This window comes from Ochotona princeps, chromosome 1 (assembly GCF_030435755.1).
Source record: "Ochotona princeps isolate mOchPri1 chromosome 1, mOchPri1.hap1, whole genome shotgun sequence".
Taxonomy (NCBI): domain Eukaryota; kingdom Metazoa; phylum Chordata; class Mammalia; order Lagomorpha; family Ochotonidae; genus Ochotona; species Ochotona princeps.
This window is the reverse complement of record NC_080832.1, coordinates 33,841,973-33,857,620: the sequence shown is the minus strand read 5'-3', so window position 1 is coordinate 33,857,620 and position 15,648 is coordinate 33,841,973. Positions and strand designations below refer to the sequence as shown.

At 39.8% G+C, this 15,648-nt stretch overlaps 1 protein-coding gene across 1 annotated transcript in view; it reads right to left on the bottom strand.

Annotated features, from left to right (window-relative positions):
• The window catches only part of ARHGAP18 (Rho GTPase activating protein 18), a 128,919-nt gene that overhangs the window by 26,076 nt on the left and 87,195 nt on the right, over window positions 1–15,648 (bottom strand). The window contains exons 6-8 of the mRNA XM_058676463.1: window positions 8,821–8,986; window positions 5,995–6,086; window positions 2,360–2,437 (exon numbers count right to left, since the gene is read on the bottom strand). Of these exons, the coding sequence (XP_058532446.1) occupies window positions 2,360–2,437; window positions 5,995–6,086; window positions 8,821–8,986 (336 nt within the window). The remainder of the gene's footprint in view (window positions 1–2,359; window positions 2,438–5,994; window positions 6,087–8,820; window positions 8,987–15,648) is intronic.

Here is a 15,648-nt window from a genome sequence, read left to right as displayed (position 1 = left end):
CATGAAAACGCATCCACATCACTGTCTGTAGCACCTAGCCTTCCCAGCTTCCAGCTGCAGAAACAGTTTGTGTCCACGAAGAATCAGAAATACCGAGTGCCTTTACCCCAATGGCCTTATGACATTTGCCGAACAAAATGTTACTAATAAATCAATTTTGTTTTGTAATTACTGTTTTCTAAGTGCTACTTCACTGCGACATAAATCCTATCATGTTAGAAATCTTTTCAAGTTTGTGTCGCTTCCTTCTATTATCTGAAACCATTCTGCTAAAGGATGTTTTTGGTTTTGCGGGTAAGGTGAATTTATCACAACAGGACCGCAGTGGCCCAATCCTGCACTCCAGCGTCTTCTGTAATTGATGAAATATATGAAGGAATATGAGGCAGGAAGATGAAGAGAAAGAAGGAAGCTGTGGGGAGATAGAAGGGATAAAAGGAGGGAAGAGGAGACAGAGAAAAATAAGAGGAAAAGATGAAGTGGAGAAGGTGGAGAGAAACAGGGAGAGAAAGGGAAGAATGTGAGAGAGAGAGAGAGAGATGAAGACAGGAGGGGAGAACAGGAAAGGAGAGAAATAAGGAGAGAGAAGAATACAAGGAAATTTGATGAGGCAGGGAAAAAGAAATAGCCAAATTTTTGCATGTTATCCTTAAATTATTTATAATGGACCAGCTGCTGTATAATTTGGTGCACCACACCAGACTGTGCCTACGAGTTGAGCCAGCTGAATCTGTTTAATTAGGCTTCTTAAAAATTACATTCAGTTGAACTTGTCTTTCTGACAGCTTGCAGGTCACAAAGTAAAATTCACTATTCTGCACCATGATTAACCTGCTTTTAACCCCTGTGGAGTTGGCCATGACACTCCGCGAGATCCTGAGCACCCGGCATCCAGGCTGGAGGAGAAGCTGTCATCCGGCAGGTCCGGGTAACATGAAGTCACCTTGTCTTTTTCTAAAGGACTATTTCCTGGTAGGAGATAGGTTGCTCAGCAGGGCTTATCCTAGGATCCTACACATTGTCCCTGACTAGTGCTGAACCTGCCATCGGCTAAGTCAGTAGAAGTTTGCCAACTTACAAACACATCAAAACAGTCTCAGGGAGCTCTCAGTACCAGATACCCAACACGGGGACACAAGCTGAAGTTTGTGAACAGAGAGTATCAGATTACTTGAATCCTATTAAAATGAGATCACTTAGGAGAAAGAGCCAAGTGGGCTGGAACTAGCTGTCTCAATTGAAGAAACTTTTCAATAAGCTGCTGATGCAAAAGGTGCCACTTGGCTCTGAGCAGCACCAAAGCCTGGCACTCATGGAACATCTGCCTCCTATCTAGGAATAATCATTTCATCCTGACCCAGCTCTGAATATTTCCTCTGGATGAAACAGAAAAGATCTCTTCCTTCGACCCTGTTTTTGAATTCCAAGATATTATAGGTTGGATTTGGGTAGGATTAAAGCACAAGGATGCAGTGCTATGCAAAATATTCGTGCAGAGTGGTAAGGAAATGCCACTCAGAAGGAAAAGGAGGAGAAAAGTGGAAAGGGAGCGTTCAGCCTAGGAAGTCTGAATCTCCTCACCTGTTTCAATGCCCTCCCTGGATGCACTAAGACAAAGGACCATACACACCATGAACGTGGTTGCCGAATCATGTATCCACTAGGTCACTGAAGAAAAATACCACATGGGGACTCAGGCCAAAGTGCCTCTTCTGTTCCCTTCCAAGAGTCTAATGTTTACCTTTCTACACAACACCAAATTACAATTACTCGTCTAGCTCTATCTATCATGAATCCCTAATACATATTTTAACTCATCATGTTTTCTTTATCACAGAAAAGAGTGGTTTTGAAAAATCGAAATCTACAAATCAACAAAAGACAATATAGAAGATCTAAATATCAATTCAATGTTGATGGATTTTACTTTTAAAAAAGGATTTATTTATTTTTATTTGAAAGGCAGGTTTTACAGAGAGGTCTTTCATCTGCTGGCTTACTCCCCAAATAGCTGTAACAACCAGAGCTGAGCTGATCCAAGGCAAGGAACCAGCAGCTTCCATTCGCTCTTCTACCCAAGTACAGGGGCCTAAGGACTTTGGCCAACTTCCACTTCTTTCCCAGGCCATAACCAAGAAGCTGGGTTGGGAAGTGGAGCAGCCAGGACACTAACCAGCATCCATATGGGATGGCAGTGCTTGCAGGTAGAGGATTAGCATGCTACACTACAGTGCCAATTCTAATTTTATTTATCGACTTTCTATAAGAGGACAAAGGGGTGGGAAAGATAAAGCTGGATTTTAAAATGCAAAAGTATAATTAAACCATAAAATCTGACATTAAAGAACTAAGAGGTTACCTTGATTCGGATGGCAGCTCCAGGGACTCGCAAGAGGCCTTCTGTTTCCAAGCCTCCATCTTCAATTCGAGAAATCAGCTGTATGTAAGAAGAAAAATGCTCTGACTTTGATATTTATAACAAATACAATTCCAAATTTCGTATCTATTTCACATTGAAATAAATGAAAACCTATTACAGGGACAGAGAAACGGATTTATGAAGTTTCAAATGAATGAACGATCAATATCCTTCAAAAGCATGCATCACATGTTCCGGTTCTAGTTTTGAAAAGTTGGATCTTACTCTACTTGTGACAAAACTGTGTAATTTCATACCACAGCTATGGAACTCCTACCATAGGTGAAATGTTCCTGGTTGAAAAACCACAGAGGACATCCATTCCTTCTGCTTTTTCTGTGACATCAATTTGAAATCAAAAGAATCCTATGAAATTCTATTTTTAAGCCTGTAGAATCTAATTTCTAGAGTTTTTCTCCAAAAAATTACATTTGACTCAAAGAAAAAAATATTCAGTAGCAAATATTCATTTTTAAGCCCTTAGTGGTTAACCAAATTATTCTTGTACAGGGTCTCCACATTATATTGATACCCAATGAATTCATACAGATTTGTCAATCTCTAGAACCAAACTCATCTGCCAAACTCATCCACACTCCAAGGCAAATTGAAGAATTACCAAGACAAACTGAAACAAAGATAAAATTGGTTCTTGGCAGAATGATCTTCCAACTGGAATATGCTATTCCCTGGGCAGCACACAAACCCTTAACTGGGGGTAATCCACTATTTCAAGGAAATCAATTTCATGTCCTCATCTTAAAGATAGGTCATTTACTAGCATTTTCCAGCTTTCCCTCCTTATCACCCACCACCCTGTCCCAGCAGCTTTCTCCTACTTTAGAAAAGCAGAGCTATTTATTCTTCAATCATGCACAAATTTATTACCATACTCTGCACACCCTACGGCATAAAACCTAGAGTGCCAAAAGAAGAGTTTATAATTATTTTTTTCCCAAGGAAGCCTCCTTTAACGATTTACCAAAGCTCTATAAACTACATGGAGCTGAATTTTTCCTCTCTTCATAAAAAAGTCTAAGAGAAGAAAGCACGGCATCACAGATGAAGTCTTCTGGCCTTTGCCTAAATATTCTAAATTTAGACAAGGTGCAACATGTAGACACTTGGAAAAGATGGCAGGTTTTGTCCTATGATCTTCCATACTCTAACCCGGAATTAGATTATAGTCAAGCGAAGCACTAAGGGGAAGAGCCCTGATTTAAACCAAGACCACACTCCTCTTTTCCCAAAGGTTTTATTATTAGCTGAAAAAGGAAGCAACCAGAAAAAAAAAAATCTACAGCCATACTTTAACACGAATTAGTATAGTTCAAATTGACATTATGCGGTAAAGCATGTAAAGTTAAATTTGTAAGCAGACTATGTACAGCCAATTTTCACTTTATATCACCTTTAAAATTTTAAATATTTCTATGTTCTGTTAACCAAAAATAAAATGTGAGATATTGGAATAAAGTAATTTTCAATAATATATGCCTTTCGCTTTCATTAAGTATAGAACAATTTTGACTTTTACATTGCCAAATGACAGTAATTTCTGGACATTTTTCATCTGGGTCTTTATTATTATTATTATTATTATTAATTATTATTATCATTCTCTGAAGCTGAATGCCAGAACCCAACATAGTTATTTGGAAAGATGGGAAGGAAGGTCAAATATTCTCTCACCTTTCTCAATGTGAAAAGAACATTTTAATATAACATGCTTTGTTTACGTGATTAAAATGTACATAAGACTTAACAGCATTCCTATTATTTCTAAGTCTTGAAATAAAAATAGAAAGTAACTACATTGACTATCTTAACTATGCTGTATGAACTCATCTCATATTCTGTAACTTTGTAATTTTAATAGCATTTCTCAAAGCACATATCAAACACAAGAGCTGAAAAATGAAATGAAAATGAAGTCAGACTTTCTGAAACAAAGTATGTCTGATTTGGATGATTAGTCTGACAATGAGAACATTGGATTTGCTAATGAGATTATAAATCAGATTTTTTTCCCATGAATTAAATTTAACAATATTTTTACTTCCTAATCCCTACTGAGAATATGATTGGAACAACGTGCCTCTGAGAAGAAACAAAAACCCACCCCATCCATCGATATAGAGAAGCTCTGCTCCTTGGATATTCTTCCTAAAAAATTAAAAGAACAATCCTGCAAACCTACTAATGATACTGCAGGTCACACTCCCCATGTGTTGTGCAACAGTACTTTCTAACCCATTCCTTTTTATAAAATTGAGGGAAGATCTAATTGAATTGTCAGCTAATAATTTTTTAAGAGTCTTGCATGACACACTGCTGTGATGGTTTGCATCTAACTCAGAACGGACGCAACAGAGAAGCATCATCTAGAGTCAGTTCTATGTTAATTCGATCTTAAGGATGTCATCAGATAGTCCTCACTAGTGGATGGCCACAGTGACCAGAATACTGAGGGCAACCTAATATTTCAAAGAACTCAACAATGATTTCAAGGAAAAACGACAAGGGAGATTATTCTCGAGGGATCAGACATAATCTCTTCCAGGCTAAGGAAGTCACAGAAACTGAAGCCAACTGAACTTTCCTGGCATAAAGGTGAACTGTGTGTGTCGGCATGGCCAGGCTTCAGCTTGCAGCCATTTAGTTATAATGCCCATCCCAGCTGTGACAATAATATTTTTTTAAATGTGAGACTGCACAGAACAAAGTTTCTTCAGGAGAAATAGGGTTGGTACATAATGGTGAGCATGAGGAAAGCTAGGGAGGCAAGACAGGTGGATGCTGGTTGGGATAAAAGAAACAGCACGAAGCAGACTACACTTAGCTTTAGATGTCTTTGCTGAGTCAGTCAACTGCAAATCAATTTCCACTATGCCTAGGCATTGCAGACATTGGGATGTGCCTGGGAGGTTGAAACAATTCTATAACTTGGGTGGTCTACAACTGACGTGACTGCTTCCTCACTACGCTCTCTCTAGTTTTTATCGAATGTAATCTGGGTTTCCTACCACCAATGGCTCAGAGGTTGGCCTGAAATTTTTTATTACTGCAGATAATCCCTTTATGAATAACTGAGTGTTGACTGCACAAGTGACTTGATAGTTTAGCAATCATCTTTTAATTCTACGTTACAGTTTCTTTGCCTACTCTAGAGTAGGCACTGGTAAATTAAATTGGACATTCTCGCTGTAAATAGGAAAGCCTGGGAAACACACACAGGCATGAAATATTCATGAACATTCAATTCCCCAGAAATTCATAAGCAGTTCCCACTCCCTATGTATTATAGAATTGAAATCTCAATTATACAAAGCCAGCTGATATGAGACAGAAAAATGATGCCAGGTAATCACAGCTAGAGTAATAACACAGAAAGCACCACCCTGAAATAAAAATCATGAGCACTGGAAACAAATTTGCTTCATGAATAGAAAATCACACTACAAAAATACAAGAGCATACCCATTGGAAAACTCTATTATAATTGTACAATCTCAAAAAAATCACTATTAGTTCAAGTGCGTTCTCTTCACACCGATCAGTTCAAGCCAACTTACTTTCTGAAAGATCAAGGGTATTCGAGTTCCCGGTACTCTCCTCTGATCTTGCTCTAACAACATCATCAATGGAACACCAAAAATACCAGAATCTGAAACAAGAAAACAAAATTCTTCACTTTGGTCAATAAAATATCTATAAAACATTCATACCAAAGTGCTAAAGCATTAGCTTGGCATCGTCAGACGCATAGGTCCTCAAGTAACTACTTGGTGGATGCCACCATCTAAGCAATAGATACACTTAGGCCAAACAAACATTCTGGCTATGCCTTAGAAAGATCTAGCAAGGAAAGATAACTATAAAAAAATGCTAACTGTTTCATAAGAGAAATAGAAAGTTGGGTAAATGTACAAAATACCCAAATATTTTTTTAAAGATTTATTTTTATTACAATGTCAGATATACAGAGAGCAGGAGAGACACAAAGAGGAAGATCTTCCATCCAGTGACTCAGTCCACAAGTGACTGCAATGGCTGGAGCTGAGCCAATCCGAAGCTAGGAGCCCAGAGCCTCCTCTGGGTCTTCCATGTGGGTATAAGGTCACAAGGCTTTGGGCTATCCTTGTCTGCTTTCCCAGGCTACCAACAGGGAGCTGGATGGGAAGCAGGGCCACTGGGATTAGAACCGGCGCCCATATGGGATCCCAAAGTGTTCAAAGCGAGGACTTTAGCCACTGGGCTACTGAGCTGGGTCCCCAAATAATTTTCTAACACAAATTGAACCTGTTGTAGAAAAAGCGGTATCACTCATCTTTTCCCCACTAAATTCACATTCAATATTCGACAATATACAAAGATGTCAATATTGGGTTTTTCAGAAATCAGTTCATAGTATATTGTTCTACAAACTGTTCCTGCAAAATGCAGTAGACACTTCACATTTTAAAAATTACAGATCTAGATGTTTGACAACAGCTCCAGAGAAAAATGATAGGTAATGTTCACAATTTCTCTGCAACATCATCCTGTAACTTGAGTCCAGTGTGAGTACAGCCTCCATGTAGCATGTGCACTCCAGCCCTAACACAGTGTGGATAAATAGCACAGAAGTGATGGGTACTTCCTTAGGACACAGTCATCTGGGGAAATAATCATCCATGAACACAGCAAAGGGATTACCTTGTGGTGTGAGGAACACTGGACAATGACACTGAATTCAATACTGTCCGCACTCTGCTAAATAATTTGGTAGTTCGAGGATTCAGAAACGTAACCTCAGAAATGCCAATAGTGTAGTGTTTATGAGAAATATCTTGGATGACACAAGCAGCTTTGAAAAAAGCCTCTGTCCTGTTAACAGTGATCAACTTAAGAACAAGCCAAAATGTCTCCATGATGCAATTTAAAAACATTGTTGTAAGTCACTTAAAAATCTTGAGCACTGAGTCACGGCCATTTAAATTATATGTCCTCCTATTTGTGAAGGCTTAGGGATAAGCTTCTGAGACAATGTGACATTTCATTCCCCATATTACATTTATGGAAAACCAGAAAGAATTTAACTTGGGAATTTACCCACCAGCCTTTAGGGGCAAATACCAGCACAGAATGAGGGGTAGCAAGACAAGACGCCATGAGCAGCAGCACACCTCAGCCCTGCAGAGAAACTGCCTCTAAAACTTAACATCAGGTGAATACTGGTCTTCACTGATGTTACCATAGCAACTCAGTAATCCTCGTGCTTGGGTATCTCTTTAGGAGTTTCCTTTAAGATGAAACAAGAGGACAGAGATTCTGAAAGAGTCCATCTTTGCCAACAGACAATCATCGGGGTTTCCAAACCAGTAAAATCTTGAACAAAAACTGAAAAGGTGTTTGTCTTCTATCATGTTATAAAAACTGAATTCTGCTGATGTAAAACAAACTGCTTGCAAAAGAAAAATTACACATTCTCAAGATGAATATAATCTTGACATTGTGTGTCACAATGACATTATTTTCTAGGGGAAAGAATGTTCTTGCAAAACAGTTCAAAATAGAATGTAAATGAAAAAAGGCACAGAATGGAAACTATTCCTATGTATTTCTCATCTACCATGGAAGCCAAGTGATCATTCAGAGTCAAACACGCTAGAGCTATTTTTTTTTAAAGAATTGATTTTGGAAATATATATATATATATATATATATATATATATATATATATATATATATATATATGAAATGCATCTTTTAAAATACAGTCAGCCCTGTGTATCCATGGCATGGGTTCCAACACTGGCAGATTCAGCTAGCCACAGATCAAAAATAGGGAGAAAATTACATCTTTACTGAACATACAAGGACTGCTTTTTTTCTTTTGACTGTTTAAATAATCTAGTATAACAACTACGTATATAGTATTTGCACTGCACTTTTGTACTGTATTAGAAATGCTAAATATTGAGAGATAATTTAAAGCACATGGGAATATGTGTTTATTTTAGACCATTTTGTATATTGTACTTGATAATGTAAGGATTTCATTATCTATAAGGACTGTGGGAGAGCTAATGTTCTAGAACCAATTCTGCAAGTGTACCAAGGAATGACTGCAGGTTGTTTTCAAAGGAGAGGGAACAAGACTAAATTCTACTAGATTCAGATTTTCTTCTGTGTGAATTAGATTATTTGGCCATCTTATTTTCTGTAATCTAGGACACTGTGTATTTTCATAAAATGTATACAATTTATGAAGGCATTGATTTAGAATCTGAATGTAAAATAATTCCAATTTGTATTTAATTTTGTAAGTGCTCCCCTGGACCTTCAAGACTATCACTAGGAAACCATCTATACCCGTATTATTTTAGAAGTGAAAACGCTTTTTCATTTTGAATTACCTTTAGTTTTCATTTTCACAGCTTTTTCTTGTTTCAGTTCAACCCCCAGTACATCATACAGGGCTGTCAGTTCAATTAGTGCTATAGAGCAAACTTTCTTCATATCTTGGGGTGCAAGGTCGCCAATTCTTGTGGTCCCCGTTTTGTCCTTTGGCAATCTGTAATTCTAAAATAAATGCCATTAGCAGAGTAGAAGTTTACAGTATCTAACTTCTTAATGCAAGAAGAAAAGCTGCATTAGAAATAAGTCAGAATGGAGAGTGATCCTGCTACAACACCCCCAAAGCTGTGGAGAGCTCAACCGGCTACATGTTAAGTCTGGTTGACAACGGAATGTGACCATGCACCCAAAGCACTGATGGCCTAATTCAGAGAACAAACACTGAATCCAAAGGTACAAATGACTTACAATGAATGAACCTTATACTCAAAAGGGAAGTCGGGCACAAACAGGAGGGAAGAGCGGTGGGAAGGGAGGAGGAAGACGTCATGACACAAAGATCAAGAGAAGGAAGGGAAAAAGGAATGGATCCATGAGCATGTGCTCAGAATGTGCCACCCCCCCATTTTTTTACACATGATGTACCAAGTCACTCGGGCACAGAAAGGCTGCGGTGCATGGAGTACTGGAACTGTGTAGAGACCGACATGAATTCTCAGTCATCTAGCTACTTATTACCTCCATGACTTCTAGCAATTGTTTAACCTTTCTATTTATAAAACAGGTGGAGGGGGGCAAAGGAAGGAAAAGAGAGGAAGAAAAAGAGCAAAAGTCTGTGATGTGCTTATACTTCTAGATGTTCCTCAAGCACTCTGATATGCTTGCTACTGCTCCTTCTATTACTGCTGAAATAAAGCATGCAGATACTTCCCAAGGTCACAGGCCAGAAAGTAGCACATTGCATGTTTTTCAGTTTTCTCAAGTATTATCTAACTACCAAGTCAACCTCTATTCATATTAAACCATAAGAAAACACCCTATGGAGTAAAAACTAGGAATTTCTCTAGAATATTAGGCGCAACTTTTGGCTCCATTGTGTTTAACAGAACATTGTGCTTAATACAAATAATGGTCATTCTGTAATAATCAGATAAAAATCTTATCTAGATTGTATCTTTTGGGTTCACCCTTGATTGTCTCAATTTATTTGCCAAGCATGTCCTGCTGAATCCTTTATCTTTGGAATCTTAGGTGAATTTTCATCGCTGTTGTGAGTGGTCTGCAGGGAGCAGTGCATTGGGGTTAAGAGTATGGAAACAAACTGTAGGGGGCAAATCAGGTCTCCATCATCCACTCAGTACATCACGTTGGCCAATACAAACACTTCCTGTACCTCAGCTTCTGCATAAGGAAAACGAGCAGGTCAACAGAACCACCTTGTAAGATTATAGTGAGGCTCACTACTCACCAAGTATTTGGTACTAGTACCAGGTTGATTCAGACAGCTTTTAAAACAATTTGAACAACTCATCGCTATCTCTTTTCCCCCTAAATTTTATGGCAAGGTAAGAAAAAAGATACACAACCAGTGACATTCTACAAAAGCAAATGCAGATTTTCTACGTCCTAAATAAAGTCACCATTCTGTGCTACTCTGCTGACCCCATCCCCAACAAGCAGGGGGGAATCTAGGTTGATGGGTGCTGATTTGGGACTATGAAACCTGAAAAGAGGGCATAGACCTTAATCACCTTTGCAGCCCTGTTGTACCATGAGCCTGGCACACGTCAGGTGTTCTGCACGGACCACTGAACAAGGCAGACACACAGCCTACAGGGAGAAAAACAGCCTCAAATCCAACAAGGCTAAGGGCTGGTGGCTTGTGCCTTGATTTGTACTGAGGTTAATTGATCCTTTTTTCCCCCTAAACTTTGTTTTCTTGAAAAGGAGTTCAAAAGAGGAAACGAGAAATAGAGCTTTCGTCTGCTCATCCACTCCCGAGATGCCTGCAATGGCCCCGGTTGGGCTAGGACTTGGCAAGGAGCCTGAAGCCTCTACTGGATCTACGGTATGGGTGGCAGGGACCCAAACACTCGGGCCATCTGTCACTGCTTTCCCAGATGATTAGCAAGCAGCTGGATCGGAAGTAGAGCATCCAGGACATCAACAGCCACACAAACAAGATTCAGCATTGCAGGAACAGTTATACCCTCTACGCCGCAATGCCAGCCCCAAACTGCTTGTTTTTAAAGTGGTTATTTTTTTTTTTAAAGATTTATTATTATTGGAAAGCCGGATATACAGAGAGGAGGAGAGACAGAGAGGAAGATCTTCCATCCGATGTTTCACTCCCCAAGTGAGCTGCAACAGCCGGTGCGCGCCAATCCGATGCCAGGAACCAGGAACCTCTTCCAGGTCTCCCACGCAGGTGCAGGGTGCCAAAGCTTTGGGCCGTCCTCAACTGCTTTCCCAGGCCACAAGCAGGGAGCTGGATGGGAAGTGGAGCTGCCGGGATTAGAACCGGCGCCCATATGGGATCCCGGGGCTTTCAAGGCAAGGACTTTTAGCCGCTAGGCCACGCTGTGGGGCCCTAAAGTGATTATTTTTTATGGAGAAACAGAATTCTGTCTGCAGATTCACTCTCCAAAAGCTCACAACGAGCAGCTAGAGCTGGGTCAGGAAGAAGCCACGAGCCAGGAGCCTCAATCCAAGCCCCCCACAAGGCTGGCAGGGACTAAGCCACCTGAGCCAACATCCACTGCTGCGCAGAGGGCAAATTATCCAGAAGCTGGAATGGACAGCAGAGCCAGCTCAAAACCCTGGCACTCGGACATGCAACGCAAAGGTCCCGAGTGCAGTGTCAACCACCATGTCAAATGGCTGCACCTGTGCTTAATTTTAAAATGAAAATCTAATCATGTCTTTTCGCGTGTGATCTCATATCTCTGTTAATGGCTTTGTTTTCTGAAGGGCTGAATCAACCAGATTTAGCAACTTGTAAATTCCTTTGTGTTTTAAGAAATTCTGAATGTTTCACTAACAGCAGTTGCTTTTGGTCTAATAAACCGAACTCACACAATACAATTATTTGAAGTATTTCCCAAGGTAAATATTTAGAGAAAGCTGAAATGTTATTAGTCCAAACATTTGGTTTACCTAGCAATGTATGTCATGAGCTTATTTATTTATTTCTTTATTTAAGCATTGTGCTTAATGAAGGAGTTCTTTCTCCAAATGTTTAATTCATAGCAGCAATTTTAAATATTTAGTAAGTTTCCTGTCATTTTTGTTTAGTTAAAACACTGGGTAGTACAGTTCTTTGGCTAAGAGAAGGCAATAGCATTTCAGCAAGAAAGATACTCTATCTTTCAAAAAAAAATGTGTTTACAGGAAAGAATGAAACAGAATGTTTCAAAAACTAAGGGCCTGGATCCTCTGTGTTCCCATAGGTTAACTAGGGTGATTTCCCAAACTGTTTCTCTGTGACAGCCAAGATACAGGAGTGACTTCCAGAGGTACCTTATCACCAATCATCAACTTGATTTTTACTTATCAAATCACTCTAGCTCCAACAAAGAAAGCCAAAGCGAAACTTCCAAAGTCTAATCATTGAAGGGAGGCTTCACGTGCCTTGTGCTCTCCCTCGGATGAGGAAGAGGGACAATGGGAGATCACTTAACAGACAGACGAATTGCAGAGCACAACTTCTGAAATATGTGTGTGCACACCATCCTTAGCTGTCGAATCTCCAACTGGAGTGCTTTACAGGTTTAGAAAACTCAATCTCTCAATGTCAGAGGTGAAACCCAATTCCACCATGAGTGATCATGAAGAATTAACAAAGATCGCTCATGCCTAAGAGGAGTGACCACGCAATGAGGTCACAACAGACAGTGTTATCACAGAGTCTACTGTGCATTTACAGAAGCAGGGAGGCATGCAGTGACAACAGAACTCCAGGTTTCCATCTGCTTAGACACCTACAAATAAATACTATAAATACTATAAATACTATAAATACCTATAAATACTCTAGCCACGCTAAGGACTTACACGATGTTTACAACATATCCATGATTTCTACAACACACAGAGATTCTAATAAACGGCTGTATAGTGGATAGATCCATATAGATACACAAACACATAGATTAGTGAAAATGATGAAAAGCATGCGTCTCATAATTTAAAAAGGTTGACTTATATTTTTGTCTAATAAAAAATATTCAGGGGCCTGGCTAGATAGCATAGCGGTTAAAGTCCTTTCCTTGAACGCTCCAGGATGCCATATGGTTGCTGGTTCTAATCCCGGCAGGCTCGCTTCCCATCCAGCTCCCTGCCTGTGGCGTGGGAAAGCTGCTGAGGGTGGCCCAAAGCCTTGGGATCCTGCACCTGCGTGGGAGACCTGGAGGAAGCTCCTGGCGCCTGGCTTCAGGTCGGTACAGCGCTAACCATTGTGGCCTTTTGGGGGAGTGAATCATCAGACGGAAGATCTTCCTCTCTGTCTCGCCTCCTCTCTGTATATCTCACTTCCCAATAAAAATAATAAGTCTTAAGAAAAAAAATATTCAGAAAAGACTTAGTCTCTGAGTTAGTTACTAAATGGTAACTTGCGTGTTCCTGGCAAATACAGAACACTGGGCCAGAAACAGAGAGGTCATCTTGAACTAAATCAACCAAGTGGATGCACCCGGGATAGTGTTTTAAAGAGAATAAAACGGGAGAGGCAGTGCTGTTTTAAAACACCTCCCAAGCATGGATTGAATTATTTTATCCCATTGTTTGAATCAAAAGTCAAAGGTCTTCATTTTCTTTAGATTCCACTGACTATATTCATCTTTCCATCTTTGTAAATGAAGATGTCACTGTGAAATCATACTTTTCTGAAGGACAGTCTGGAAGGGGCAGAGTTGTGGCCTAGTGGGTTAAGTGGCCACCTACAATGCCAACATCCAATAGGGGCACTGGTTTGTGCCTGGCTGCTCCACTTGTGATGCAGCTTCCTGTTAAGGTGCCTGGGAAAAGCAGTGGGAGATGACCCAAGTTCCTGTGCCCTGGCTCCTGGCATAGGGCCAGCCCAGGCCCAGCCACTACAGCCTTTTAGGGAGTAAACCAGCTGATGTGAGATCTCTTTCTCTTTCTGTAACTCTGCCTTTTAAATAAATAACTCCTTAAAAAATGGAAAAATGGACTGTCAGGGGATGCATCTCATCACTGTGGGCCAAGTTTTACTTTTTTCACTAGGTATTAAAAAAAAAAAAGATCCTTAAAAACATATAAGAAAGCCTGGAACTAACTCAGTTGTCTGTCATTGGGAAACTGATTAAACAAGAATAGAGCAGATCTTAAAAAGAGGTTTGGTATTGTGGTAGAGTGAAGTAAATCAAGACCTATTCCCAGTGCTTAATTCCAGCACACGCTGCATTTCTCATCTAGCTTTCCTGTATCCTGCAGGCAGCAACAGGTGACTCAGGCACCCGAGCTGCTGATTCACACAGGTGACCCATCTGGCGCACGTGGGCATTTGGGGAGTAAAAAAGAGAATGGAAGGTTTCTCTTGCAATGCACCCCTTTGTTCTGCCTTTAAATCAGATGAAAATAAACATTTAAAATAAGTAAAACAGCTACGTGTGTATGATGTCCAGAGTACATTGCTAACTCTGAAAGTAATGAAACTCAACAAGGTAGAAAAGTATGTCCGAGGGCTACCCGGAGGTATGGATTAAAAGGGTAATAGCTCATGAACGGAAGTTAAACTTTTAATATGCTTTACGTTTGTATTTGACTTTTGGACCATATGCCTGTTTTATACACTTATAAATAGTTTAAATGTCAAAAAAGCAATCTTTAAAAATTGAAAATAAAATGAGGGAAATGAACTCGACCACGTATGCAGTTAGTGGCTTAGTCGTATGGAAAACATTCCATCTGAAGCACAGCAATTCTTACCATACAGAATTTGAGAACAGTCTCCTCAGCCAAGAAAAAACAAGTCTAACCCCTCTTACAATAGAAATAATCACACGGTTGATGGTGGTTTGCGTTAGCATTCTTATTCTGACGGAATTATGCGTTAATACAGGATATGCCAAACAGGTAATTTTGTGATATTGTAGATGTATCATCTGTATTTCCTGAAGGTCATAATTCTCATCATGAAAGAAAAAAAAAGATTTCTGTCCTCTAAGCAGGCTTGAAATTAATGACCAGCTCAGAAATGAACACTTGCAGTGTCCCAGCATCAGGAAAATGTTTTTCCATTTAATGGAACTAGGCTTCTTGCAGAAAGACAATTTTAAGTCTGGAGCAGAAAGCTCATCAAGTAAGCCTGGGAAATCCTGTCCAAGGTCATATCAAATGTGCAGAAATCCATGTGTTTAGATGCTATTTTTATCATATGTATATAGACATTAACCTGTTAACAGTGAAAAATGCTGGAAAAGAATTTACTAAAAAACAAAAAAATGGTGAAAAATAAGCATTCTGAGAAAGTTCGTCTTAAAAGAAATGTCCACATTCATAAGTGAAAGACAACATATTGGGCCCCGCATGGTAGCCCAGAGGCCTTGCATCCATCAGGATCCCATATAGGCAGTGGTTTGTGTCCCAACTGCTTCACTTCCTATCCAGCTCCCTGCTGGTGGCCTGGGAAAGCAGTCGAGGATGGCCCAATGCATTGGGACCCTGCACCCGTGTGGGAGCCCACCTAGAAGAAGCTCCTAACTCATGGCTTTCAATCGGCTCAGTTCGTGCTGTTGCAGACATTTGGGGAGTGAACCAGCAGATGAAGATTTTTCTCCATCTCCTCCTCTATCTGCCTTTCCAAAAAACAAACACAAAAACAAATCTTAAAAAGAGAAAACATTTTAGAACACAATGATTTCATA